The sequence below is a fragment of the Paroedura picta genome, chromosome 2, assembly GCF_049243985.1.
Source record: "Paroedura picta isolate Pp20150507F chromosome 2, Ppicta_v3.0, whole genome shotgun sequence".
Taxonomy (NCBI): domain Eukaryota; kingdom Metazoa; phylum Chordata; class Lepidosauria; order Squamata; family Gekkonidae; genus Paroedura; species Paroedura picta.
In genome coordinates, this window is record NC_135370.1 from 86,729,793 (window position 1) to 86,755,806 (window position 26,014).

Here is a 26,014-nt window from a genome sequence, read left to right on the forward strand (position 1 = left end):
ACTACTGATAACATATATTACTTTTACCCCCTGTTGTACATAAAATATTTGTATCAGCAGTGAAAAAAGGTGATTGTGAGCACTAGGGGCTAAAAGAAATAGCTACACTAAATATTTTGAAGTCAATGTTATAAAGTTTAATCAACTTTGAACACCTGTATGGGCAGCTGGAACCAGTGTGACTTCTTATCCCTTTATTTTTTTTTCCAGTCTGCATTGGACCAGATGGATTTCCCAAAATGGTGAGTATTTCACTGTTATTCCTACACCTAGACACTGAAGTATGTGGCCAACACAATCATGTGGCCATACAGAAAAGACCACTTATTGATCCTAATATGGGCCTACCCTTTTGCTCCTGTGCCTACATTCAGACCAACAGCCGCAGCTTTCATTGGCACAGGATTTTATTAGGAAGCTGGACAAAGCTACTTTAGTGAGAGGTAAGGGACAAAGCATCAGTCAAAAGCTCAGTGCATTTTCGGTATCTCTTTGAATTATTTTCTTTTTATAACTGACAATACCTGTTACTAAACCGGCACATGGATCCACTCATATGAATAGCATGCGCAGACTAAAAGTTAGTAAGGAATAAACAAAAATGGTCTGATGAAACTGAGTCCCATATATTCCCTAAATGCATTGCCTCCAATGGAGGAGAGGGAGGTTCCAGCATCCTCTACAGGCCGGTCATTGAGTCTAATTAATTTATACAAACAGAAGACAATTCAAGAACAAAAATCAAATATGCATAAAATTACATAATATTTTTAGAAAAAAGTGAGAAACAACATGTGTCCTGAAATCCTCAGTAAAGAAGTACTATTTTATAAAATGAATACATGAACTTAGAACAGAAACAATCATAAGTGATATGAAGAGAAGCAGAGAAAAAAAAGAATGGGTTAAGAATAGGCAAGTCAACAAGGCGTCTCAAGAGTAGGGGTAATACATATAGCAGCCCTGACAGTTAAATAGTGTTGGGGAGGCTCTGCCACGCTGGGAGGTAGCCTGGTGCATTTTTTAATGTTCCAGGCCACCCCATAGCGCAGCAGAACCTCCCCAACCTGGAGCAGTGCTGTGGGTTGGTGTTGGGCATATTGGGTACTTTTAGAGAAGGTGTTGTTGTGGGGGAACATGGACTTTATGGCATAATATCCACTTGAGGCTTCTTCTCAGACACCATAACATCTCCAGGAATTTCCCAACTTGGGGTTAGCAACCCTAGCCCTGAGAAGTCCTCCCTCAAAGGACAAAAGAGATCTGCAAAAGGACTTGTCCCCCCTCCTGCTGCCTTTTTTCTCACACAAACCCAACCTGGAGTACTATGTTGGCCTAGCAATAGCCAGCTGGCTGACCTTGGGCTCGACACAGCACTGATAAAACTGTTCTGACTGAGCAGTGATATCAGGGCTCTCTCAGCCTCACCCACCTCCCAGGGTGTCTGTTGTGGGGAGAGGAAAGGGAAGGCGACTGTAAGCCGCTTCGAGCCTCCTTTGGGAGAGAAAAACGGCATATAAGAACCATCTCTTCTTCTTCTAAAGCTCTAGGTGCTCCTTTTATCATTTTCAGCTTTTTTAAACCACTCCCACCCATGTATTTTTTATTTTACATTCTTCTGCATGCCTGGGGCCCTTTTCAAGCTTGTAGAGATATCTGTCTCACCCCTTCACTGCTCCAGACACTGGATTTAAGTATCCAAAGACTGGCTGACTTCAGTATTAGAAAATGTAGGGGGAAAATTGCTGTAATAAAGAGGTTACTGAGTCATACTTTCCTTCACAGCCTGGTACAACATGGAGGAGCAACTGTCAAGAATGTACCTGCGACCAATTATCTGTGACTGTACAGTGTAAAGCCCAGCCCTGTCCAACACCGGCAACACTTGCTTGTAAGAAAGAAGGATTCATGCCTGTCTCAGTGTTGACACCAGAAGATCCATGCTGCCCAGAAATGCAGTGCAGTAAGTATTCACATTTATAGCCAGCATCAATAGATCTTAATGGTCAAATGTTGTATTCCATTACTTTTGCCCATACCACAGTCACTTAAGCAAAACATGACACAGTAATAGATACAGTCATGGAGAAAATATGTCAGCATACTACAAAAATACTTCCAGCTAAAATAATCCTCGCTGTCTCTTGCAAGAAAATAAAACAGAAGTCCAACGACAAAATTTACTTCAGCATATGCTGCTGTGAATCAGAGCTCACTTCATCAATCTAAAATGAAATAATTTGTGAAGTTATAGTCACCATCTCCTTTTGTCCCTCTGTAATAGCTTACATGTATCCTACCTCTCTTCTCCAACGTAAGAGGGCATTTCTGCTTTGAAACAGTCACATTTGTGGGAGGAAGATACCTTAGGCTGGAGAAAGACTTCAGATTTTGCTGAGCAGATTGGTAGGATACATGGTCATGTTCCTGGAAGCAGAGAGGTTCCACAAACAAAAGTTCTCCCCAAAGTTTTTGGTTGATGGTAACCATAAACTTTCAAACCTATATACTAATAGGTCGAAATCTTGAGCTTGTTTGGAGGTTCTAGCAGGGGAGTGCAGCTATCGTTTACCCTTGACTATACCCTCAAATACTAATATGGGGGCTGTCTGTGAAAAAAACTGAACAGAGAATCAGGGTGGGGAGGGTAACTAAACATTTTCTTGAAAAAAAACTAATCTTAACATTAGTAATTCATATTTTGCTGTCTAAATACCTTGTTTCCTTACACTAGTTCTTTAGCAACCTGAGGGCTTTTGCAGAGTTTCTTTCTTTCTTTTCTTTTCTTTCTTTCTTTCTTATATTTTTTTGGGGGGGCGAGGGGCTGTCAATTTTTTCAATACCCTTTACTTTACTTGCTGATGCCAGACAGAATTAGAGAACCAAATCAGCTATATTTTAAAGGAGCATTTAAATAACCTGTTTATATTGTTTGTGTACTGCCTAACAGGTCTTGTCCCAATTGGGGTGCAAGTCTTTTTTATACATCTTTCTTCTCAATTATTCCACAGTATGCAATACTAGTGCCTGTTCCAACCAGAAGAAGTCATGTGAACCTGGATACCAGTTAGTCTCAATCCTTTTTGAAGGAGACTGCTGTGTCTCCTTCCTGTGTGGTAAGTTCCAACACTACGGATTTATATTTGTATAGAAAATATATGTAAGAGTACCAAAAATGATACAGAATTAAATAGGGGCTAGCATATGAGAAGTGAGAATAAATTTATGGTGAAGGTAGATGTAACTATCTAATACTACCATCCTGTTTTCTGTGACTTTCGAGTATGTCCCATTGAAGGACTTATTTTGGAGCAAATATAGATGGGTTAGAGCCTCTTGTGGCGCAGAGTGGTAAGGCAGCCGTCTGAAAGCTTTGCACATGAGGCTGGGAGTTCAATCCCAGCAGCCGGCTCAAGGTTGACTCAGCCTTCCATCCTTCCGAGGTCGGTAAAATGAGTACCCAGCTTGCTGGGGGGTAAACGGTAATGACTGGGGAAGGCACTGGCAAACCACCCCGTATTGAGTCTGCCATGAAAACGCTGGAGGGCGTCACCCCAAGGGTCAGACATGACTCGGTGCTTGCACAGGGAATACCTTTACCTTTACCTTTATAGATGGGTTATGTTGCATGAGTGGTAGAAGTGAAGTGCAGGCTAGGAAGCAGGTTGCTACAAGCAGGTTGCTACAAGCAGGTTGCAGAATATCTGCCCAGACCACTTTTACACACTTAAAACATAATGTTCATCTTACAGTTGCCAGTTTCCAAGAGTGCTTGGAGATCTCCTGGAATCAAGTGGTCTCCAAACTACACAGATCAGTTCCCCTGAGAAAGAGGCTACTTTGAAGGGTGGACTCTTGTGACATTATACTAATTGACCTCCCTCTCTTCCCAAACTTCACCCTTGCAACTCCAGGAATTTCCCACATGAGAGCTTGCATCCATACATTCTGCGTCATCATGCTGCATTATCAGCATAAAGCGTTCACTACCTCCTTTCACTTAAATATGAAAGGTTTATTTAAAAATTAAAGCAGTAGTTAGAAAATTTAAAAGTGTTTCTATAATGTTTATCCACCAATATTGTTAATACTTGTTTTTTTTCAGAACCAATACCAGATATCTGTGTGGTCAATGGAACAGTTTATACAGTAAGAATACAAGCATTACTATTTACATTTAAAAAATCTTATTTTCAGTGCTTTTAAAAAATACATGAATGAGATTTCAGATATTTTATTGTTGAAAAACCTGTATGAGGTTACTTTTGCTCCAGAAATTATATAAAATACATTGGTGCATTCAAAGGAATTGATGAATTTATACGCCACATGTGTACCAGAAATGGGCTTTGGCCTACTTGTATTGCCAGTTGAAATTTCAGTTCACAAGTCTCTTGTTTCACCTTTTGAATACTATGGTGGAAAAATCTTTCAGCGTAGGCAATCATGAGTAGAAATCAAAATAACATCTGTAAACCACCTTCATTTAAGTGGCCAAATGGACAGATGATTAAATAACCATTTAAAAGGGATGGTCGCTTCATTAATTTTGGAAAATGATTAATTATAGATATTTTCTATTGCTACACACAGGGTTTTTTTTGTAAAACATTAAGGCAATTTAGTTCCTTGTTTTCCTTTTTCTCAGTATTGATATTTTAGTCTTTCTTGCTACATTTCCATATTGACAATTTGGGGTAGGGGCATTTTATGGATTGTGGACTATTGACTAAGTACTGCATCTTTTATAGATATTTCTCATGATGTACAGAATTAATGGCCTAGATACCTTGGAGTCTCAACATGTTAACTTTAGTATATATCCCACAGGGTTAAATATGACTTACTTTTAAAATAGAAATACAAGTTGGGGGGCCTGCAAGGACTTGCAGGGGGGTCCTCCATTTTCCCTTTCTCCATTATTTCCTTTGCACCTTTCCTGGCAGCCTCCATAGCCTCTTCCTATTTTCCGCTTCCTTCTGTCCTTTGCACCCACCAACCAGCCTACCTTTATCTGACCCTCCCACGCTCAGTTCACGCTCCTCCATCCCATCCCAGTAACCTACACCCAGGAAAACTATGGTTCTGATGTGTGACTGTCAGGCCTGGTCCAGTTGCGTGGTAGGGAATCTGCAAAAACCTTGGGGGGGGGGGGGCGGGAAAACACACCATACTCCCCTCCCCAAGCTTTTTTTCCCGCTCCCTTCTTCTGGCAAGCCCCATATCCTCACCTTTCCATGTCTTCTTTTCCCCTTCTCTCTTACTTACCAACCTATCTTTTAATTGCCCTCATTTTCCAGATATATTTAAAGTTTATTTACTTAATCTATACCACACCTTTCTCTTAATGGGGGCCCAAAACAACTTTCATAATTCTCCTCTCCTCCATTTTAGCTCCATTACAACCCTATGAGGTAAGTGAGGTGTAAAGTGTCCAAGGTTCCCCAGCAAGTTTCCCTGGCACACTGGCAATTCAAACCTGGGTCTCCGAGATGGTAGTCCCAAACTCTAACCACTATGCCTGTCTGGCTTTTGTAAAGTAGCTGCTGTTAAATAGAAAGCAATCTAGCCTGGGTGACTCATTAAGTTGCAAAGTAGCAAGCCCCTTGCAGGACATGGCCCCAGTGAGTCTTCTCTCAAAGCCAAAACAGTCCTCAAAAGGCCATGCCCCTTCCCTCTGCCTTTTACTGACAGAAACAAAATCTTGAATGCTAGTAATACAGTTATTTTATCAGTGTGTGTTGTGGGGGCAGTCTAGATTTTCCTTTTAAATTTCTCTGGGGAGAGAATTCTACAATTCTGGTGCCATAACTAAGAATTCCCTTTCCTGGGTTGCCAGCCACCTAATCTCAGAAGATGGGACACCCAAAGCATGGCCTTGGATGTTGACATAGTAAGACAGGTATGCTGGCCCTAAGCCATACAGGTCTTTAGAGGTAAGAACCAGTAATTGAAACTGTGTGCAGAAACGAATTGGGAGTCATTGTAGGTAGGCCAAGACTGGAGTGATATGGTGCCTACAACCCATGCAACATCCTGATTGCAACCTTCTGCACTAATTGAAGTTTCTGAACACTTTTCAAGAGCAGAACCTTACAATGCTTGATTTGTTTATAATTCCTTCACTTCCCCCAGCCTGGAGCGTCCATTCCAAGTGACTCTTGTAAAACATGTGTCTGCGGCCATGAAACGGACCCAGGCTCCAAGACAAATTTGGTGAAATGTGAGCCAATTCCATGTGATACAGCATGCTCCGTGGTAAGTCGAAGCCTGAAGGTGTCTATAATGTGGTTTTCTTATTCAGTCATGATATATGGCTGCCTCTCTTACAGTTTCAGGGTACTGCTAACTATTACTCTCTACCAACAGGGCTATGAGTACCAGGTAAAAGCCGGAGAGTGCTGTGGAACTTGTGTCCAGGTGACTTGTACCATCAACATTAATGGCACCATTGAGGTTCTCAAGGTAATTATGTATTGTACAACTAACCAGTTTGAATAAGACCTACAAGAATCGTCCATGTCCAAATCATAACTGAAACCTGGGTGGGAAATTCTCCAAACTCATTGCACTAAAAATACACAATAAGTTTTTAAAATTTACAGTTTGTTGTGCTAGAGCTTACAAATATGCAAAATATGCTCTCTTTTATTCATATCAACAGCCCGGTGATATTTGGCAACCAGAAGGCAATAATTGCAGCCACTATGAATGTGAGAAAGAGGAAGATAAACTAATTTTAGTCAACACTAGAAGGACATGCCCCATCTTCGACCCTGAGGAGTGTGGTCCTGTAAGTTTAATTCTTTATTCATAATCATATCTGGACTTACTCTGTTGAAGCTGAAAAATGAATGTTGTCTCAATAAATTTACAAAGAGAGATTATTTAATCACTAGCACTATTATTCAAAGACAATGCCTTCACCTTATCAGGAGCATACTTTTTGAAGGTTTGCTACCTGTATTGTGTGTTGCCATTGAAAAAATTCAACTGCCATTTGTGGCTTATAATTGATGCTACAGTGGAAATACAGCTAGTGGCAGCAGTGCCATTTTGAAGCCAGAAGCTAAGCAGTCTACTTCTAGCCTGATCAGTGAGATTTCATAACATGGGTGGGGGAGTAATTGTCCAGAAAGAGACATGCTGATACCTCCTGGTCAGAAAGATCACCCCCAGACATGCCATTGACAGAGGTGCTTTTACAGGACAAGTTTCTGGTGCATTCATGTTTTGAAGTAGAGGATTGCAGTTCACTTCCAATACATATCTTACCATTGAAGAAAGACTTCAGCAAATGCCAGATCATGTTAAGCAGCATCTGCAGTCCATGCTTTCATGTCTCATCCATCATAAAGCAGATTTGAAGCTGAGAATACAATGTAAACACAACACTAGAAAGTTTCCTTGTCTTCTTGAACTCATAGTGATCTTGTTTTATTTGTTTCTGCTTCAAAGAACGAAACTGAACTGACTCCGGATGGCTGCTGTGAAATATGCAAACCACAAAGTAAGAAAAGTGTTATGTATCTCCTACAGAGAGCAGTCCTTGTGTTATTTTTTTTACAAGAAGTAACCAAAAGATTCTCAACTTGAGTTTCAACCCTACTCCACTCTATTAAGACTGAGAACTTTTCACCTGTCCCTTGAAAATAGTAGAATTCAGTATATCTACTCATAAAAGTACTTTGCTGTTAATGAATAGAAGTGCATTTTGGTGTGGAGAAAAGCACCTTTGGAGAGTTCCACAACCTACCCTTGACTGAACCCTTTATGTTGCATGGACTTCAAATGGGGTAGTACAGCATGATTGTTCAAAAAACCCTTTTCACAAAATTAATTGAGGTATCGTACTTTCTAATACTGAAGATGTGAGGATCAAGGCTGCAGTGCATTTTCAAGCGCTTGTATATCTTCTCACATGAGGCTTATGTGTGGATATGAATATGAAGTCAAGATAGGAAGCATATTAACTGGTTCCCTCACAACTTTCTTCTTTTTATGTTTTTTTTTTAGCTAACTGTAAAGTTCGAACAAATCAAATTCTTATCCATCAAAATGATTGCGAGTCTTCTGAGATGGTGGAACTCACCTACTGTGAAGGGGCCTGCCCAAGTTCTTCCATGTAAGTGTTCTCTGTGTATGTGTGTGTGTGTTAAGTGCTGTCAGGTCACTTCAGACTTGGGCAACCCTGTGAATTAATGACCTCCCAAACATCCAATCACTTACAGCCTTGCTGAGGTCCTGCCAACAGGGGCGTGGCTTCCTCTGTTGAGTCAACCCACCTGATGTTGGGTCTTCTTCTTTTCCTGCTGCCTTCAGCTTTTCCCAGCATCGGTGTCTTTTCCAGTGACTCCCATCTTCTCATACGTGTGACCACAGTACAATAGCCTCAGTTTAGTCATTTTAGCTTCTAGGGAGAGTTTGGCCTTGGTTTGATCTAGGGCCCACTTATTTGTCTTTGTTGGATCTATAAAACTCTCCTCCAGCACCACATTTCAAATGAATCAACTTTTTCCTCTCCACTTCCTTCATTGTCCAGTTTTCACACCCATACATAGGGAATATTACAGCACGAATTATCGATTTTGCTTGCTAACAATACTCATTTAAGAAACTTTTTTTAGCTTCTTCATGTCTGGTTTTCCCAGTCTTAATCTCCTTCTGATTTCTTGGTTGCAGTCTCCCTTTTGATTAATAATGGATCAAAGGAGTAGAAATTCTTGAACAATTTCAGTTTCTTCATTGTCAACCTGGAAGTTGTGTAATTCCCCTGTAGTCATTATTTTTGACTTGATGTTCAGCTGTAATCCTGCTTTGGTACTTTCTGCTTCAACCTTCATCAAGAGTCATTTCAAGTCTTCACTGTTTTCTGCCAGTAATGTGGTGTCATCTGCATATCCCAGTTTTCACTCTACTTTTATCTGAATCTAATCCAGCTTTCTTTATATTTTCTACATATAGATTGAAAAGACATGGAGACAGAATACATCCTTGTCTGATCTCTTTACCAATTGGAAATCATTCTGTTTGTCCATATTCTGTCCTAATAGTAGCCTCTTGTCCAGAGTACAGCCTTGCACATCAAAACAATCAGATGTTGTGGCATACCTATTTATTTTAAAAACAATCATACATTTTCATAATCTACACTGTCCATTAATACTGACCTGCTATTCATCTATACATTTCCTAATGTGATAGTCAGGTGGTAATATGACTCCAATTCTAGTCTTTCACACTAGCTAATACTGAGAATATATCAATACTTCAGTCATTAATCTAATGCAAGAATGTATGCATATCAGAAAACTCTTCTTGTTTAGACACGTCTGTATTTAATGGTGCTAATTTCATACATCGAGACCTACAAGCTACACGGTTTATGTGCAAACACCACTATGGTCTCCCATTCAGCCACATGGCTCCCCCCATGCTTTGGTCCCCATCAGAATCAAACCCATCTGTACTTTTTATACAGATTTACCCCTGGGACTCGCATTTGCAGTATGGCTGTACATCCCTGTGGTAAGAAGACATATAAAAAGTAACACCTGATTTGGCCCTGAGATGCAGTAAATCTAAGCTGGAGATAGTAGGATGCAGCAGTGAACATTTGTAGAATAATTGCTTTTGTTGGTAGGTGTCTAACTCTGTATTTTTCAATTGGACAGGTATTCCACTGAGGCAAGGGCAATGCAGCACAAATGTACCTGTTGCCAGGAACTCAGGAGCCACAAGAAAGCGGTGTCTTTGACATGCCAGGATGGGAGAACCATCAATTATGACTATATCTATGTGGATGAGTGTCAGTGCATGACTGCGTGCATCCCAGAAGCCACAGCCCCGTAAGAGCCAGGGAAAGAGATGAAGACTATCCTGCAATAAAGAATCCACCAACCACTACAGAGAGGATATGATTTGTACATCTGTTTACACTTGTCTGTGTTTCTTTAGCTTTCAACTAATTCCCATATTTCCGGGTGATCCACAAATAAATTAAATTTGCATTTAAAAATATTTCAAAACAATAGTATTTCACAATTGAGAAAATACAGAAGTTCACCACCCTCATTCATTGGTGTGAAGTTCTTGACAGAAGTCAAATAAAATCCTCTGTTTCCTTTTTCTCAATTTTTGGGGACAGTTTTTAAAAATGAATTTGCTCAGAATCATGTAATGTTATTTAACATCTGCCACTTTGTCCTTGGAACAACCAAAACAGCTTTGTCTAACCAAATATCCTCTTTATTGCATGAAAATTTAATAGTCACCCCATCTTGGTGTTAGCAAAAAATGTTCCAAGGATCCTTAAAAAAGACAATAATGATATATACAAATAACTATTTTTTATTTATAAAATGAACCCTGATGCTTACACTTCTTTGTACTTTGCTGGTCAGTTATGCCTGCAGATCTTCATATTATCAAGCATCTTTTTCTATGGACTTAATGTATAGTGTCTACACGTTTGTAACTGAGATAAAGTAAAACTAATTCCTTGTGTACCTCTGTTGCTTCTTAGAGTAATAAAAACGCATGCATGTTTCAACTTTGACAAGTGAAGTTTTTGATTTATTCTTTGATCTTTCACATTTCACATTGGGATACATTATGATTCTGAGAAACTGGAATGGGATAAGGGCCATCTTGGAGCTCCTCATTCTGCTTTGTGCTTCATTTAGATTTGTCACTTCATCCTAGTCAGGTTTTAATGAAGTGATACCTTTTCTGCTTTAAGCAGCAAAGGAAATTCCTCTCACCAGCCATGTTCTGTGTTGTTTTTGAACAAGTTGTGTGCAATACCTTTGCTTTGTTCAGATGACAGCTCCATTTCAGATGCAAGTTACTCCTCATACTATTACTTACATTATTAGATGTATCACCCTATTGATCTCCTTGATTTACATTTTGAAATCCACCTTAAGTCTCAGTAAGAAAGTCAGAATATAAATAGCACAAATATATAAATCCATGGCCTGCTGGCACTCACAGCCCTTTTCTTTTCTTAAGGGAGTTCTGGGATCAATTTAAATTTATAAATTGCACACGATAGATCACTAGAAATGAACATCTCAAAGGCCATTGGTGTGACATGTCATGGTTCACTACATTTATACCAATTCACCTACATCAGCTTCTGCTTTTTGTACAAAACCTCTTTTGTACAAAGACACTTCATCTGACATGAAGAGCATATCCTAAAGTACAGCAGAAAACAGGGCTCCTGTTTGTGCCTATTTCTAATTAGAGTGTAATTTCACAAACCACAAACATGACAGTAGACATCTGAGGGTTCAAAGGAAAATACTGATGGATACAGATCCTGCTAATGATACTCAAGTGTGTTTTAGATTCTGGGCTTTCACCAATTGCATAGCAACTGCATGAATGTAGCTTTCTCAGAATTAGCTCAAGTGTAAGTCTGTCCATTAATTCAGGGCTCTTCTTATATGCATAGTAGTCTTACACAGTAGTATACAATTGTTATTTGCAGCACAAATACTCCATCTTTGTGTTGTTCATAAACACATACATAGGGACTGCTGCTTAATTGTGCTCTGCAAGTTTCACTCAGAGCAGTGATTCCCATTGAAAACTATTTCTCCAGTGTTGGCTTCCTTACACTCTATTTGAAAAATGAGCAACAGCCGGGGATCAATGAGCTAAGATGAAGGAAAAACTGATGGTTCCACCATACGGTTATCAACTCTAGCCTGGGACAGTCCTGGAGATTTAGGGTTCCAACTGTGCCTTGGAAAATTCCTGCAGATTTAGGGGTAGAGCCTGGAGAAGGAAGGGACCTCAGCAGCTTGGAGAAATTATTATTTCTCACTTTGTTGGACCACCAGGAATTCTGGGACACATCTGGATATTGGCAACCCTACTCCATCATTCTTACTTTTATGATTTAAAAAAAAATTATATGCTTTTCTCAGGGGGCACAAAGCAATTATTCATGTCACTTTCCCTTCTTTGACTCTATACTCAAAAGAAGTACCTTGCTAGGTAGGTTAGGCTGAGAGACTGTGATAGAATAAAGGTCACACAAAAAACTTGCGGTACAGCTATGGTTCGCACGTCTCCCTCGGCTACCGGTGGGGAATGAGGGCAGCTCTGCCTCATGTAGGCCAGAAAGAAGAGCGGGAGCAGAGAAGACAGCCTGGACCCTGTCTTTCATGCCATAAGTGACTCCCTCCTTTTATTACACCCATGGCCTACTGACTGAGCCCTCTGGATGGAAGCAGCTGTGGCAGCAGCTAGAGTCAGGAAAGCTGAGGGAGGTAGGGAAAGGGGGGTGGAGTCTCCCAACAGCACTACCTCAACTAAGTCAGAGTTCCAGCTCCCTCTGGGAAGGGAGTGTTCCAGCTCCAGCTCTGTGGCATTGCTACCTAACAAAGGCTGCAACTTTGTCAGCCATAGGCCAGGTTGCATGCAATACTAAGGGGAGAAAAGGAGGCAGGACGCTGCCAGCACAGCTGTTACAGGCCAGGCTTGTTCTGAGAGGGCCAACGCCTCTTCCTATCTCCACACCCAGCTGACTTCCCCACTTGAGCTCAACCCCCCTTCCCTTCCTGCCATGGGAACACATTGACTTTTAAGAGTTATTACTTGCCTACAGTGTCCTTGGACGTTTCTGGTCTCTACTAGCCCTACTTAATTTCTGAGATTTGACAAGATCATGCCAGCCTGGGCTACCTAGGTAATGGGAAAATATAAAATACAAAATGCAAATCTCCCTGGTTTGGGGGAATGCAAAAGCATTTCCTGTGCTGCAAGCAAGAATTCTAATTACCTTTGTAAAAATGGGTAGGCTTCCATTTCCTTACCTGAAATTCGATAGGGATGTTCCCTTGATGAAGCAGGATACAGTCCCTGATAATATAATCCAAACTGGATACTGGAAACTGCAGATGGAAGTGCCATAAAAATGAAAGGTAAAAAATAAAAGAAAAATGAGCTCTGCTCTGTCTTCACTGTCAGAAGTGAGCGACAGTGACAAGAGCTAGGGCCTTCTTGGTTGCCTTTCCTTCATCTGTCTAGCTTCAAGTATAAGTTCTCACTGGTAGGTGATATGGATTCTTACAGACATTCTACAGGGGGGCTTCTCAATTTTTTAATATATAATACATTAAAGTTTAAAATAAACACAGATAAGAAAAAAATACGAATTACTAAGATGAGAAATATAAAAGAGAACAAAGAAGAAAGAGGTTTAGAGGTAAAATCCTCAACCTTTCTCAGCCTGTGGGCACCTGTGGAATTCTAAAACAACTTGACAGGTCCAAACACAAAACAGCTTTCACAGGAAGTGGGGCTAACCACAAATTGTCTGGGAGCAGGTAATTTTTCAATATTTCTTTTAATCTGCACAATCAGATCTCCATTGGTCAACCAGGTCTTGCTGGACAGAAGTCCCAACTGAACCTACCCATTTTCTAAACAAAACAAGCATACAACCCCCTCCCCCCCAAGATTTGGTGGGTTTCTAGAAAGGTGCTGGTGGGAGCTTTTTCTCTGGGAGCTTGTTCTAAGTATTTCTCTACTGGTTTTTAGAAAATGGCCCATGTGTGTAAATGTATCTCCATTAATTTTTAAGAGATTTGTTGCACATTGCTATATTTTTGTAATTTTTTAAAAAGTTTGAGTCACTGGTTTATGTTTTAAATCATGCTGTAGGCTACATATTGTGCTGTATATGTATTGACTGCTGCCATTTTAATCTTTTATTAAGCTGCTTTGCTATGTTTTTATTAGTATATAGTAAAGTATTATTGTATAGTTTTTTTATTCATGTTCATAAACTGCAGGGCAGCCAAGTTTGCTTACAGTAATCCAAACAATGAATTAATATATTAAATGTAGGAAACATACCACAAGCACAACCATTCTTTAACTCAGGAGTACTTAGCAAAAGCTGAATATTTTTAACCATTGCAACTTTCCTTAAAATAACTAAAACTGGCCACATCCTGAACCAGCAAAGGCAGTGATGTATGACTGGTTTCAAAGTGTTTCAATAGGGCATGAGCAGAGGGAAGAGGGTGGAAAAGAGAAAAGCGCAGAAAATGAAAACTTGACTGATAAATGTGACACTTTAAGGTAGTACCATGTGTGATCTGGGGCAGTGGCCCCCAACCTTTTTATCACTAGGGACCAGTTAACGTTTGACAATTTCACTGAGGCCCAGGGGGGTAGTCATTTGCCGAGGGACGTCGCCACCGCCGCTGCCTGAGCCCCTGCTCCACTTACTTTCCCACCGGCGCCCCTGACTTCCCGCCACCCACTGGGGGGTGCTGCACCGAGGGAGAGACACCGAGGGAGAGACCCAGCCATGGAGGCCTCTGGAGAGTACCAAAGGTGAGCCGGCAGCAGTGGCAGGGCAGCCCCCAAGGCAGTAGCTGGGGACGAGGAGGAGCTGCAGCCTGGCACCGACTGATCTACGGACTGATACTGGTCTCCGAACCGGAGGTTGGGGACCACTGATCTGGGGGAAAGAAGGGAGGAAATAAAATGTGGAAGCCAATATACATATGGCTATCCAATCACAGCCACCCTAGATACAAGGAAGCTACACAGTGGGTTTGGAGCCACAGTCCCCCACCATACACACACCCAAGTGAAGATGAATCTTGAGGTAAACCACACCTCAGATTCAGAATGATGGGAAACAGAACCCAGGATTTATTGATCTTGTACCCCACTTCCAGGAAGAAAGTTTGCAATGAGGAACGCCTCTCTACATCCTCACCTGCCATATAACCCAAACTGGAATTTGCAGGACTTTTGGGGGGTAAGGAACACTCAACAATGGAGGTTGCCTCCTCTTCTGGTGGCAAGCTGGCTTTCACTTGGATAGTTCCCTGTGTCATAATAGAAGGGGTGGGCCTCTCCACTTCACAACACGTGCCCCTCATGTGCCCTCTACCCCTCATTCGAGCTGGACCTCACATTTGCGCCCTACCACCCATCTTGTTGGGCGGGGGAACACAGAAGGACTTAGGCCAATGGGAGAGAGACCAGTCACTCAACAATTCTAAAATCAGACATGGCAGATAAGTGCATGTTGACTTGAGATCTGTAAACCTTATAAGTGACAAACCACCTCTAGCGGGAAAGCAACAAAGGGATGCCTCAAGTGTTGTTTGAATGTAAAACATGGAAAAGCCCCAAGGAAAAGGAAAACCAAAAGGTGAGATTACTCCAGTAAATGATCCTGGAGGGGATTGGAAAGTGGCAAACCAGATCCTCTCTGAAACGCCTCCCAAATTACCTATGACTGGACTCACTGTCAAACTACAGAATGTCAAAAGGAATGAGTAGCTGAAGATCCACAGGTAACGCTGAAGGTGCTCCTTTACTCTAACCCCCCCCCACCTAGCCCATAAAATTCTCTCCCTCCAAATAGCTGTGTGTCTCCCTTTCACCCTCTTCCACTAAGAGCAAAATGACACAATGAGCTCTTACGGGCAAGGCATTCTCATGGAAACCAAAGGGAGCACTACTCTTGGCTTACAAGTATGTCAATCAAGCTAAACAGGAGTCACCACGGAAACCAAAAAACAACCCTCCCAAGCCCTGTCTTTGCCAGAAGAGAGATTTTCAAGCACTGTGCATGCGTCAAGGGAGGAAACTTCTCCCCCAAAATGCCTATGAACACATACAGAGGGGTAAGACCTGTATGTGGTTGTGCACAGTCATTGGGGGCATGGCCATATGAGCCCAGTTCACGACCCACAAACTACCCCATTTTGTGGTTTCACAGAGACCCATCTCTAACAATGATGAAGAGGGTCAAAAGATTCCCAACATGCTTCCAAGTATAAGCAGATTCCTACTGAACCCTACTGACCTCCTCACAATAACACATCTGAAGACTTCTTTTAATATTTCCCCTGCGCGGAGCTGTGTTAGCTTGTTAATAAATGCAGTAGAATATTTGATGGCATTCCTTTCTCTGTCACGTGATGATGCCATAAGAGCAGGGGTGAAATCAGCAGGAGGAGGTCCCAAAGGAGCTCTGACTCACACAGTGTGGTTGGAAACTACATTCTGAGATAACGGGAAATCAACCTCATCTGTACCAACACAAAAGCTTCATGGAACATAGTTTTCATGGAGAGGTCCAACCTATACATTGGTTAAAGAGCTCTAATACAACAGACTCCTTTTCTCACCCACTGAATTTCAGCTCCTGGAAGAAAACAGTGTGTAATGATGCACAGGACACTAGCCCCCAAGTCCAACACAATATATCCATTTTGTTTGGGATAACTTGGGTTTGTACCTATCAGTTCCAATGATTTCCTTGGATCCTTGATATGGGGAGGGGGCAGTTTTACCTACCTGTAAATAGGAACTTAGAAATGTAACTTGAATTACCACCTCCACCCCCCCCCCCCCCCCGCCCAGTCACTGCTGTTCTTGCTTAGAGTTCATTTCTGGCTTCTCAAAAGTTGTACTGTAAAATGTGCAATTATGTACAACAGCTGGAAACCATGCCATCTGCACTGGGCTGCTATTAATCAATCCTGACAATAGTGTGTGGCCTACTGGAACCACTTCAAGCTCAATTAGAGAAAAAAACTATTAACTTAGGGGGATAAGCATCTTCTGCCTGTACAGCGAGCTTCTAATAACCAAAGCAGCTCTCTAATGAGGTGTGAGCAGTTTCAGAAAGATATCTTACAACAGGAAATTTTGTCTAAAAGTATCTGTACAACCAAACACAGCAGGTGCTTCTGCCATGCGAATACCAATGTGTTTCATGTACTTATTACTGTCAAAGACACGCTTGCTACAATGTGCAGAGGAGAAAGGGAACCTTTCTAAGGCAATATGTTTGTAATATATTTAGTCAATACAATTTTTTTTACATTTTTTATATATCAGAAGGAACAACCATAACGGCTTCTAGATCAATTCCTTATGTTGCCTGACTTAAGACTCTCAGAGCAAGCAACAGATAGAGCTTCTAGATGTGTTTAAGTGTGATCCATGTTGTTTGGAGCATTTCTGGCCATATGAATAAAATTACTAGCTCAAATTGTCTGAAAAAGCAAGTTCCCATCCAAGCAAGCTAATTAAGACCAGAGTTGCTCCTCTCCAGTTTGGAAGGTAATTCAAAGTTTGGGCTTGGACAGAGATGCAAGCTTTTAACTGGTAATGTTGGCTCTTGAGCCCGTGGTCCTTTGTGATTCAAAACCAGCACCTGTCCAGTTGTTTTCATGCCTCATCAGTGTTAAATTTGACCTGGGGATTGTTCGGTTGCATCTTTGTGTTATCTAATCTGTATTTTTTTTAAACTATGCATTTTATATTTTATGCCAATTAAGAGTTCTAAGTGTGGGAGAAAAGTGGAATAAATTTTTCAATGAATAAATGCCATTTCTGTGGTGGACAAAAGAGAACTAAACTGAATAACACTCTACCCTGTTAAGAATGCCAGCATCCTCTGCTCAGCTTGGGTGAAGCTGGCATGTAAATTCTTAAGGCTGGTGCTAGCACCTGGGTTGTTGCCAGCTAGGCCCCCTCTCCCTCCCCGACAGTGGATGTATCAGTCTTTTTGGGTGCAGGGATCGAGTTATCTTATCGCCTTGTTTGCTGTGATTTTCTGGGGGGGGAGGGGTTAATGGGTTTTCAAGTAGGATTTTGTGACCCACCACAAGCCATTGTATGGGAGTGGCAGGATATAATTCAGAGATCGATCAATCGATAGGTAGATCGATAGATTAGCACCACCATTATGTGCCTGCATAGAGACCATGAAGAAAAAGCCAGGATTCCTCAAGCATGTGTATATTTTACCTCTTCACATCCCATGCGACAAAGACTGAAGAAAAACAAACATCAGTTTTCTGTTCACTCCTTAATTGGGTAAAGTTATATATTGCTGTTTGTTTTCTTATCTAGAAGTCAGCACTGACTGGAACTAGCATTAACTGTAGTTTAAAATTCTAGTTTGCCAGCAACAGAACAAATCAGCTTCTCTCCACCCCCACCCCCATGTCCATGATACAACTGCTTCCTCTGAGCCATACAGGAAAAACAGGGAAGGACAGGGAGAACATGTAATTAGGATTAATACATTTATATATTTATATTTAAAATTTATTCACCACTCCTTCCAGCATAGCAATAAAATAAAAACAATTAGTACATCCTTATCCATCGTTCCTCTATATATTTGTGAAACTCCCATGTGGCAGGAGCGTATCCAGGGTGTTCAAGCTTGAATATGGGCCAATCAGGGTACGGCTGGCTGCACCCTGATTGGGCCGGCCCCTATGCTCACTGACCTCCCTAGCAGCCTCCCTCACAGGGTGCTTATTATGGGGAGAGGAAGGGAAAGTGATTTTAAACTGCTTAGAAATACCTGAGGCCTGCTGGGTGACTGTGGACCATTCCCAGTTCTCACAGAGCTCTCTCAGCTCCATCTCGCTCACATGGTGTCTGTTATGGGGAGAGAAAGGGAAGACAATTGGAAACTGCTTTGAGACACCTGAGGTCTGCTGGGTCACTGCGGCCAATTCCCAGTTCTCTCAGACCTCTCACAGCCCCACAGCCCTCACATAAATTGCCAATACAGCTAGCATGATGGTTTTTAAGGATGATATTTTAAAAGTTTAATATAATACTGTACATGATTTACTTTATATGTTTTTATGAAATATTGTTGGAAGCTACCCTGAGCCAGCATGCTTTCTGTAATTTAACCAATTTTAATCCATAACACAACCCATCCTCTTATCCCATGAAAGTGAACAAACATGTAGACAATGGTGACCCAGGAAACAACATATACTTGTGCTTTCAAAAGAATTTCTTTTGAAAGTCCAAATATATTTTATTTATTTATTTATTTATTTATATTTATATTTTTATACCGCCCTTCCCTACGGCTCTGGGCGGTTTACATAAAACATTTTTCAACATTCACATAGAACACTATCAAAATCAATATCAAAATCAATATAACAATAACAACAACATATCAACTGGAACAATTAGAACGGCACTTCAACAATAACTTGACAATCCCTCAGTTGGTTCGTTCCCTCAGTCTGGGGGGCACCTGTAGGTGTTATGGCTCAGTCGGCCCCACCAAATGCCTGGTGGAAGAGCTCCTTTTTGCAGGCCCTGCGGAACTGTGGAAGTTCCGGCAGGGCCCTGATCTCTTCAGGGAGCTCATTCCACCAGGTGGGGGCCAGGACCGAGAAGGCTCTGGCCCTTGTTGAGGCCAGACGTGCCTCTTTAGGGCCAGGGATCCGTAGCCAGTTGGAGGTGGCGGAGCGTAGAGCTCTTCTGGGGGTATAGGCAGGGAGGCGGTCTCTCAGATACACTGGGCCCAGACCGCGTATGGCCTTAAAGGTGATTACCAAAACCTTAAGCTTAATCCGGAATTCAACTGGGAGCCAACCAAGTTCTTGAAGTACCAGCCGGATATGTGATCTCCATGATGTCTTAGTGAGAATCCTGGCCGCGGCATTCTGCACCAGTTGTAGTTTCCGGATCAAGGATAAGAGCAGGCCTGCATAGAGCGAGTTGCAGAAGTCCAGTCTGGAGGTGACCATCGCATGGATCACTGTGGCTAGGTGCTCTGGTTCCAGGTAGGGCGCTAGTAGTTTGGCTTGGCGGAGGTGGTAGAATGACAGCCGTGCTACCTTCGTGACCTGGGCTTCCATTGTATCCAGCATCCAGGATCACGCCCAGGTTCCTGGCGGAGTGAGTCGCTAGGAGCTGCACACCATCCAGGATGGGGCAGGCGCGCTTCCTCCCATGGTCCCTTCCTACCCAAACACAGGACCTCCGTCTTTGCAGGATTGAGCTTCAGACGACTCTGCTTGATCCATTTTGTCACTGCTTCCAGGCATCTGGCTAAAGATTCTGGGGGGGAGTCAGGGCAGTCATCCATCAGGAGGAAGAGCTGGGTGTCATCTGCGTATTGGTGGCAACCCAGCCCAAACCTCCGCACCAGCTGAGCAAGGGGGCGCATGATATTAAATAGGATTGCAGAGAGCACTGCTCCTTGTGGGACTCCACATGTGAGCTGGTGACGGCTAGAAACTCTCTCTCCTATTGCTACCCTCTGTCCGCGACCCTGGAGGAAGCAGATCAGCCATTTTAGGGCTGTCCCCCGTATCCCAGCGTCGGCAAGGCGGTGAGCTAGGAGCTCATGATCGACTGTGTCAAACGCTGCCGACAGGTCTAATAGTATCAGCAGCGCTGACCCGCCTCGGTCCAGTTGGCGGCAGAGGTCATCCGTCAGGGCGACTAGCGCTGTCTCCACCCCATGGCCAGGCCGGAAGCCCGACTGAAATGGATCAAGGGCTGAAGTTTCTTCCAGGAATGCTGATATTTGGCCTGCAGCAGCCCTTTCAACCAACTTCCCCAGAAACGCCAGATGCGAGACGGGGCGGTAGTTGTCAGGCTCCTGCGGAGCCAAGGATGGTTTTTTGAGCAACGGGCGTACCACTGCCTCTTTTAATCCCTCCGGGAATTCTCCCGTTGAAAGGGAGAGGTTGATTATTTCCCGGAGGGGAGCTCCGGGAGAGATATATAAAGGGAGACATATATAATGTCTACTGGGTCACTGTTGTCTACATGTTTGTTCACTTTCTTAAAGAACTCCAAAAGGTTAGTAAGGCAGGATTTCCCTTTGCAGAAGCCATGCTGATTTTCCCTCAGAAGGCTTTGTTCCTCTAAGTTCCTAACAATTCCATCTTTTCTTATAGTTTCTACTAATCTGCCTGGTATAGACATTAGGCTACTTGGTCTGTAATTTCCTGGTTTCCTTTAAAAATATCACAGGAACATCTTTTGGTACAGCCACTGAAATTAGTCATACTTTACATAGATGGGTTAGTCGATCTCACATTTGAGTTCCTAAGAACTCCCAGGTAAATGCCATCAAGATCTGGAGATTTCCTGCTTTTTAAGTTCACAATAGGGATAGAATATCATCTAACCCCCAATTAGACTTAGTCCCTTTCTAAAAACAGTGGCTGTGGCATGAGTGCATGGGCCCACACTTTCAACAGCGAACACAGAAACAAACAAAAAAAAATAATTGTGTTTCTCTGCCATCTCCATATCTTCCTTTAGCAATCCTTTTATCCCTTGGTCATCCAAAGGCCCAACTGCTTCTCTGGCTGGGTCCTTGCTGGATATTTTTAAAGAAATGTTTACTGTTTGCCTTGATGTTTTCAGCAACCTGCTTCTCAAATTTTCTTTTTGCATGTTTAGTCACTTGCATTTCTTTTGCCAGGGTCTATGGACCCTGCTGTTCAGTTCACTGGGGCAGACCTTCTACTTTTAAAAGAAGTCTTTTAATAGCTTCCTTGACTTGGTTAAGCATCCCAAATGATCTATATTCTTCATATTGGTTTCTTTAAACTATCTGTGCCTGTAGCCATCACTAAATCTTCTGGCACCAAATTCTACATTTTAATTACTCACTGTGTAATATCCAATATGCTTTCTTCAAAATTACCTTACAAGGTTATGTATTCTTGTTGCACAAATTGGGAAACTGAGGGCACAAATATGACTTTTCCCAAAACAATATGATTTGGCTGAGAGGGATTTGAACTTAGATTCTCCATCTCTAAATGAAACCTATATGTCACTAGACACATTCAATGGTTTGAGTTATCCTTGAATAAAACTGGGTATCCCATTAAAACCTTACCAAATGGAAGAGTCAAAGCCATTTTTTACCATAATGTGGGATATTTCTTAAATCAGTGGTCCTCAACCCCTGGTCCGGGGACCGGGATCGGTCTGCGGATCGGTCGATACCGGGCCGCAGCTCCTCCTCATCCTCCTCCCTGGCTGCTGCCTCGGGGGCTGCCCGCCACTCTGCTGCCGGCTCACCTTTGGTGCTCTCCAGCGGCCACCATGGCTGGGACTCCCAGCAGGCTGTGGGAAGTCAGGGGCGCCAATAGGAAAGCAAGTGGAGCAGGGGCTCGGGCGGCAGTGACGTCCCTTGGCAAAAGACTACCCCCCCCCAGGCCTCAGTAAAATTGTCAAGTGTTGACCGGTCCACAGTAATAAAAAGGTTGGGGAGCAGTGTCTTAAATGATGTACAAATGCTATGCTGGTATTATTAACATTTTCCATAACAGATTTCCAAATGCTTGAATTTCCTTTGCCGAGTCTTCTGAAAAGGACCACATTTTTTTTTCACAACCTGGTATATAGTACACATTTATTCAATTAAATACAATGGGAAAAAGAAGAATTTACAATGCAGGAGACAAAACATCCAAATTTCAACAAAGTAAAAAAACAATGTCTTGAGAATTAGAGCAAAACAGCCCCTATACAGTATTATAGGTCAGCCAATACAAGCAGTTACGTCTGCAAAAAGAAACACTTGGTACCATCAGCACGCATCAAACAGCAATAGAGAAAAAGTTGGAAAGCATCTAGCTAGACAAAAATATTCCTGAATTTAACCAACTACAGAACCTTGGCAGGATTGAATCTAGTGCCAACAACTTTCAGCAAAATACCAGAATCTGATAGCAGCTTCTGGGCTAGAGAGACGAACAAAGCCAAATAAGCTATTCTGTTGAAAAGTGTATATAAAACAGATATGAAGGATTGTGTGCGACACAGCATTTAATTCATACAACAGACTAATGTACTTCAGTTCTGTACATCAGCAAGGGTACCTCAATCATTACAAATATTTGACAGGCAATTCTAACTATAATCCATGAAAACTTTCCAAATATATGTTTTCCCTTTGCGTGCTTTAGATAGGGTATTATTCCAGGCAGCAACCCAACAAAGATATGCTTATGAGTGTGGCCATACTTGAGTTTACCCCTTTTACTTTTAAGGATAAAGAAAATATAGTAATCAGTGATGCCAGCTATTAGATTCACAAAAGACTGTGTACTGACATTCTCTTCATTATAATAGAATACACATGGAATTAACTATTCATTTATTACTCACAATCCATGGAAGTTCTCTGCTTTATAATACAAAAATGCAACTTAATGATCACTTGACTTTTCCAGGTTTTACATAGGTCTTCTATCTTGGAACCTTCCACAAAATAGATTTAGTTGAGCATTATTATGTCAATGTCCTGATTGTGAAAGTTCATTCTCAGAACTGCTTTGAATATGTCAAACATTCAGCTCTATAAAGGATCGGATAGATCATCTGAGGTCATCCCTAAACTAAAAGCAATTCTTCAAGCATTCCAAAGTAATCATTAACATCTAGAAATGTACAGTTTCCTTGCATTTTGTGGTCCTTACTCATTCCATTTGTATCACTCTAAAACAAAAGATTTTATGGACAAATCATTTATTCCAGGTTTTTCTGACAACTTTTGAATGATGTTTCTTTTAAATACCTAAACGCAACAAGATCTACCCTGCTATGATGCTAATTAGACAAAGGCGCATCATTAAATCATAATATTAATCTGGAAGTTCTGTGGAAAATAAAAGGGACAAAACTAATTGTATGATGAATATACACTTCTTCTAGAGCAGGTTGCAGAATAACCCACCTCACAATTGAATGTATCCATGAATCTAAAAAGGAACAGAAAGTGGAGGGAAGGGAGAGAACACTTACAAATGCAAGTCTAGTCAAATAGGAGGACAGTTGTTAAACATCAAACAGTAGGAAAAAACCACATATTTTTGGTACTATCTTTAAAAGTTATTTTTCCACATATACTTTAATCATAAAAAAATAAATATCTGAACTATAGCTGGCTGTGCCAGAAGCATTCAAGGTGATATGCTAAGATAATCAAGTGGACATGAGGTGTTTTCTTAAGAACAGAAAGCTTGATAAAGAGGAGCAAAATAAACAGAAGAGAAAAACTGTGAGCTCTTCTAAAGCAATAAAATCCACAGTCCATTTGAATGCCTGTTTGCTGTGTTCATATCCTTGAGTAGTAACGAAGTATGGCTAAATTATCGAAAGTATTTAATTTTTAGAAACCAGCAAAAAGCCAACCTGCACATTGTAACAAAAAATGTGCATATTAAAGTGCATCACATTGCTTTCTCAAACAAACAAACTCACTGATTAAATGGAGATACCATGACACCTTCCATGCTGTAAAACATATGCGGTGAACTTGTACAATTCCCCTCCTCTCAAGTATGGGGATTAATATTTTAATTCTGGCTCCTCCCATTGTCACAAATGAGAACCACAGGTCTCGCCTCTGACAAATTAACGCCCACAGAGTCATTGCAATCTAGGTTCTCCTGAAAAACTACGCCTTGAAAATAAATTGTAGTCTGATAAAAAAAAAAATTACCCTATCCCATTCATACCTGCCTCAAGCGACTTGTTTCTTTCCATAGCGTTCGGTTAATCACAAGAATGTTTATTAAGAATTAATATCAAACGTTCCCAACTGGAAAATTTCTCTTTCATTCGTTCAAAGGTACATAAAAGCAGAAGCAAGAACAGTGCAAGTAAACACACTAACAGTTGAGGAAACAACCCTCCCTTTCTCTCTAATATATGTTGCTCTTGTGTCCTGACAACCTAATAGCCACAGGTGTCAGAAGCACAGCGACACAGCAAATGATAGCAGTTGCCCCTAAAGGCAGAACATCAAATATATTGCATTAGTACCCAATTAATATATTTAGCAAGGGGATCTTATCAGAAAGACTGTGAGGACTACTAGAATACCAGTATGCCTACACTGAGAATTGTTACAAATGGCTGCAGTGTTCAGCTTTCACAAAACGCCCCCCAGGGAACTATGTAAGCACTCTGTGCACCTGACAGAAAGGGGCTGTAAATGGAAAACTTTTGATAAAAGTACTTTCTGGAATGGCAGTCTTCTCTCATCTATCATTATCAACCCTCTCCCCCGCCAATACAATGCATAGTGTTAAACGGGCAGATGTGCTTGTCTGTGCACAAACATGTGTGTGTTCTCTCCAAAACAGGGAAAGAGAGAGAAGGAAGCAGCAGGGATACCCCAACTCTACTTCTCACACAGAAATGCAGCCATAAATGGCTGAACCGATATTACCAGAAATGGGTCAGGTTTCTAAAGATAACATGTAAAAACAAAGGTGCAAATGTCCAACAAGAAAAATAAAGGGACCACAATCTTTCAGACTGAAGGCTTTCTCAGGAAATTCTTCCTCTAGCTAAATCCCTGGCTTGGCAAATCAAAGTAGGGATAACAATGAAAGTAGGGAATGCAGAGAAGCATTTAGGATTCCTCAGCAATCTGAAGCAAAGAATTGATAGCTGCATCCTTGTTCCCCCGCTGGGCTTCTAGAACGGAACGGATAACTTCTCTGTCCATGTTGGGGAACATGTCCTGGATCGATTTTAGATCCTCTTCATTACACACATGTTGAGGATTGACTGCAGGAGGGGGCACGGCCACAGGTACCATCCCTGGGTTACAAACAGCAGGCATTCCTAAAAGAGACATAGGAAGACACGGAAAACTGATGCATGTGAAGATGATGTACAGCTTCAAACTGCCATGGTATCTGCAGAGCTACTTAGACCACAGTTCCGAGGATTCTTACACCAACAGTAAACATTAATCCCAAGTATGCAGTAGGTATAAACCTTCTCTGTGTGTAAAAGCATAAGCATATATAAATAAAAGCATGAGCAGGGGAACTTGGTCTTAAGATCTGATTTCCATTTGGTAATGGTAGAAGGACAAAGTGTCACTGACACTTCTCTTAGGTCACAGTGATAGTGGCAGAAAAGGAGAAAGGCAGGGTGATACTAAAAGAGAAGAGTAAAAACAAAGAATGCATCTCTCAGTAGCTGTAATGAGTAGAAGAAATCCTTTCAACATTCTGGGAGATTTAGCTGTCAAATGGAATTTTGCCATCAGGTAAATGCACGATTACTACTTACAGCATGAGAGTTGTTACCATTATACCAACGGTCTGCAACCTTTTTCAGGTGGCGGCCCACTGCCAAGGGGTGGGGGGAGAGAGTGACCCAGGGCCCCATGCAAATGCACATACGCGGACCT

General features: G+C 41.7%; 2 protein-coding genes across 4 annotated transcripts in view; one reads left to right on the top strand and one right to left on the bottom strand.

The window, feature by feature from the left end:
- Positions 1 to 10,557, top strand: part of LOC143829891 (mucin-5AC-like) — a 72,746-nt gene extending 62,189 nt beyond the window's left edge. Inside the window, exons 40-49 of the mRNA XM_077321450.1 lie at positions 211 to 242; positions 1,786 to 1,963; positions 3,012 to 3,116; positions 4,106 to 4,149; positions 6,136 to 6,258; positions 6,370 to 6,465; positions 6,665 to 6,793; positions 7,459 to 7,510; positions 8,017 to 8,125; positions 9,675 to 10,557. Of these exons, the coding sequence (XP_077177565.1) occupies positions 211 to 242; positions 1,786 to 1,963; positions 3,012 to 3,116; positions 4,106 to 4,149; positions 6,136 to 6,258; positions 6,370 to 6,465; positions 6,665 to 6,793; positions 7,459 to 7,510; positions 8,017 to 8,125; positions 9,675 to 9,852 (1,046 nt within the window). The 3' untranslated portion in view covers positions 9,853 to 10,557. The remainder of the gene's footprint in view (positions 1 to 210; positions 243 to 1,785; positions 1,964 to 3,011; positions 3,117 to 4,105; positions 4,150 to 6,135; positions 6,259 to 6,369; positions 6,466 to 6,664; positions 6,794 to 7,458; positions 7,511 to 8,016; positions 8,126 to 9,674) is intronic.
- An 11,639-nt stretch (positions 10,558 to 22,196) lies between these two features.
- TOLLIP (toll interacting protein) overlaps positions 22,197 to 26,014 on the bottom strand; it is a 39,146-nt gene continuing 35,328 nt past the window's right edge. For all 3 annotated transcript variants that reach the window (XM_077321453.1, XM_077321451.1, XM_077321452.1), the window contains one exon: positions 22,197 to 25,437. In XM_077321453.1, coding sequence (XP_077177568.1) covers positions 25,223 to 25,437 — 215 coding nt within the window. In that variant the 3' untranslated portion in view covers positions 22,197 to 25,222. The remainder of the gene's footprint in view (positions 25,438 to 26,014) is intronic.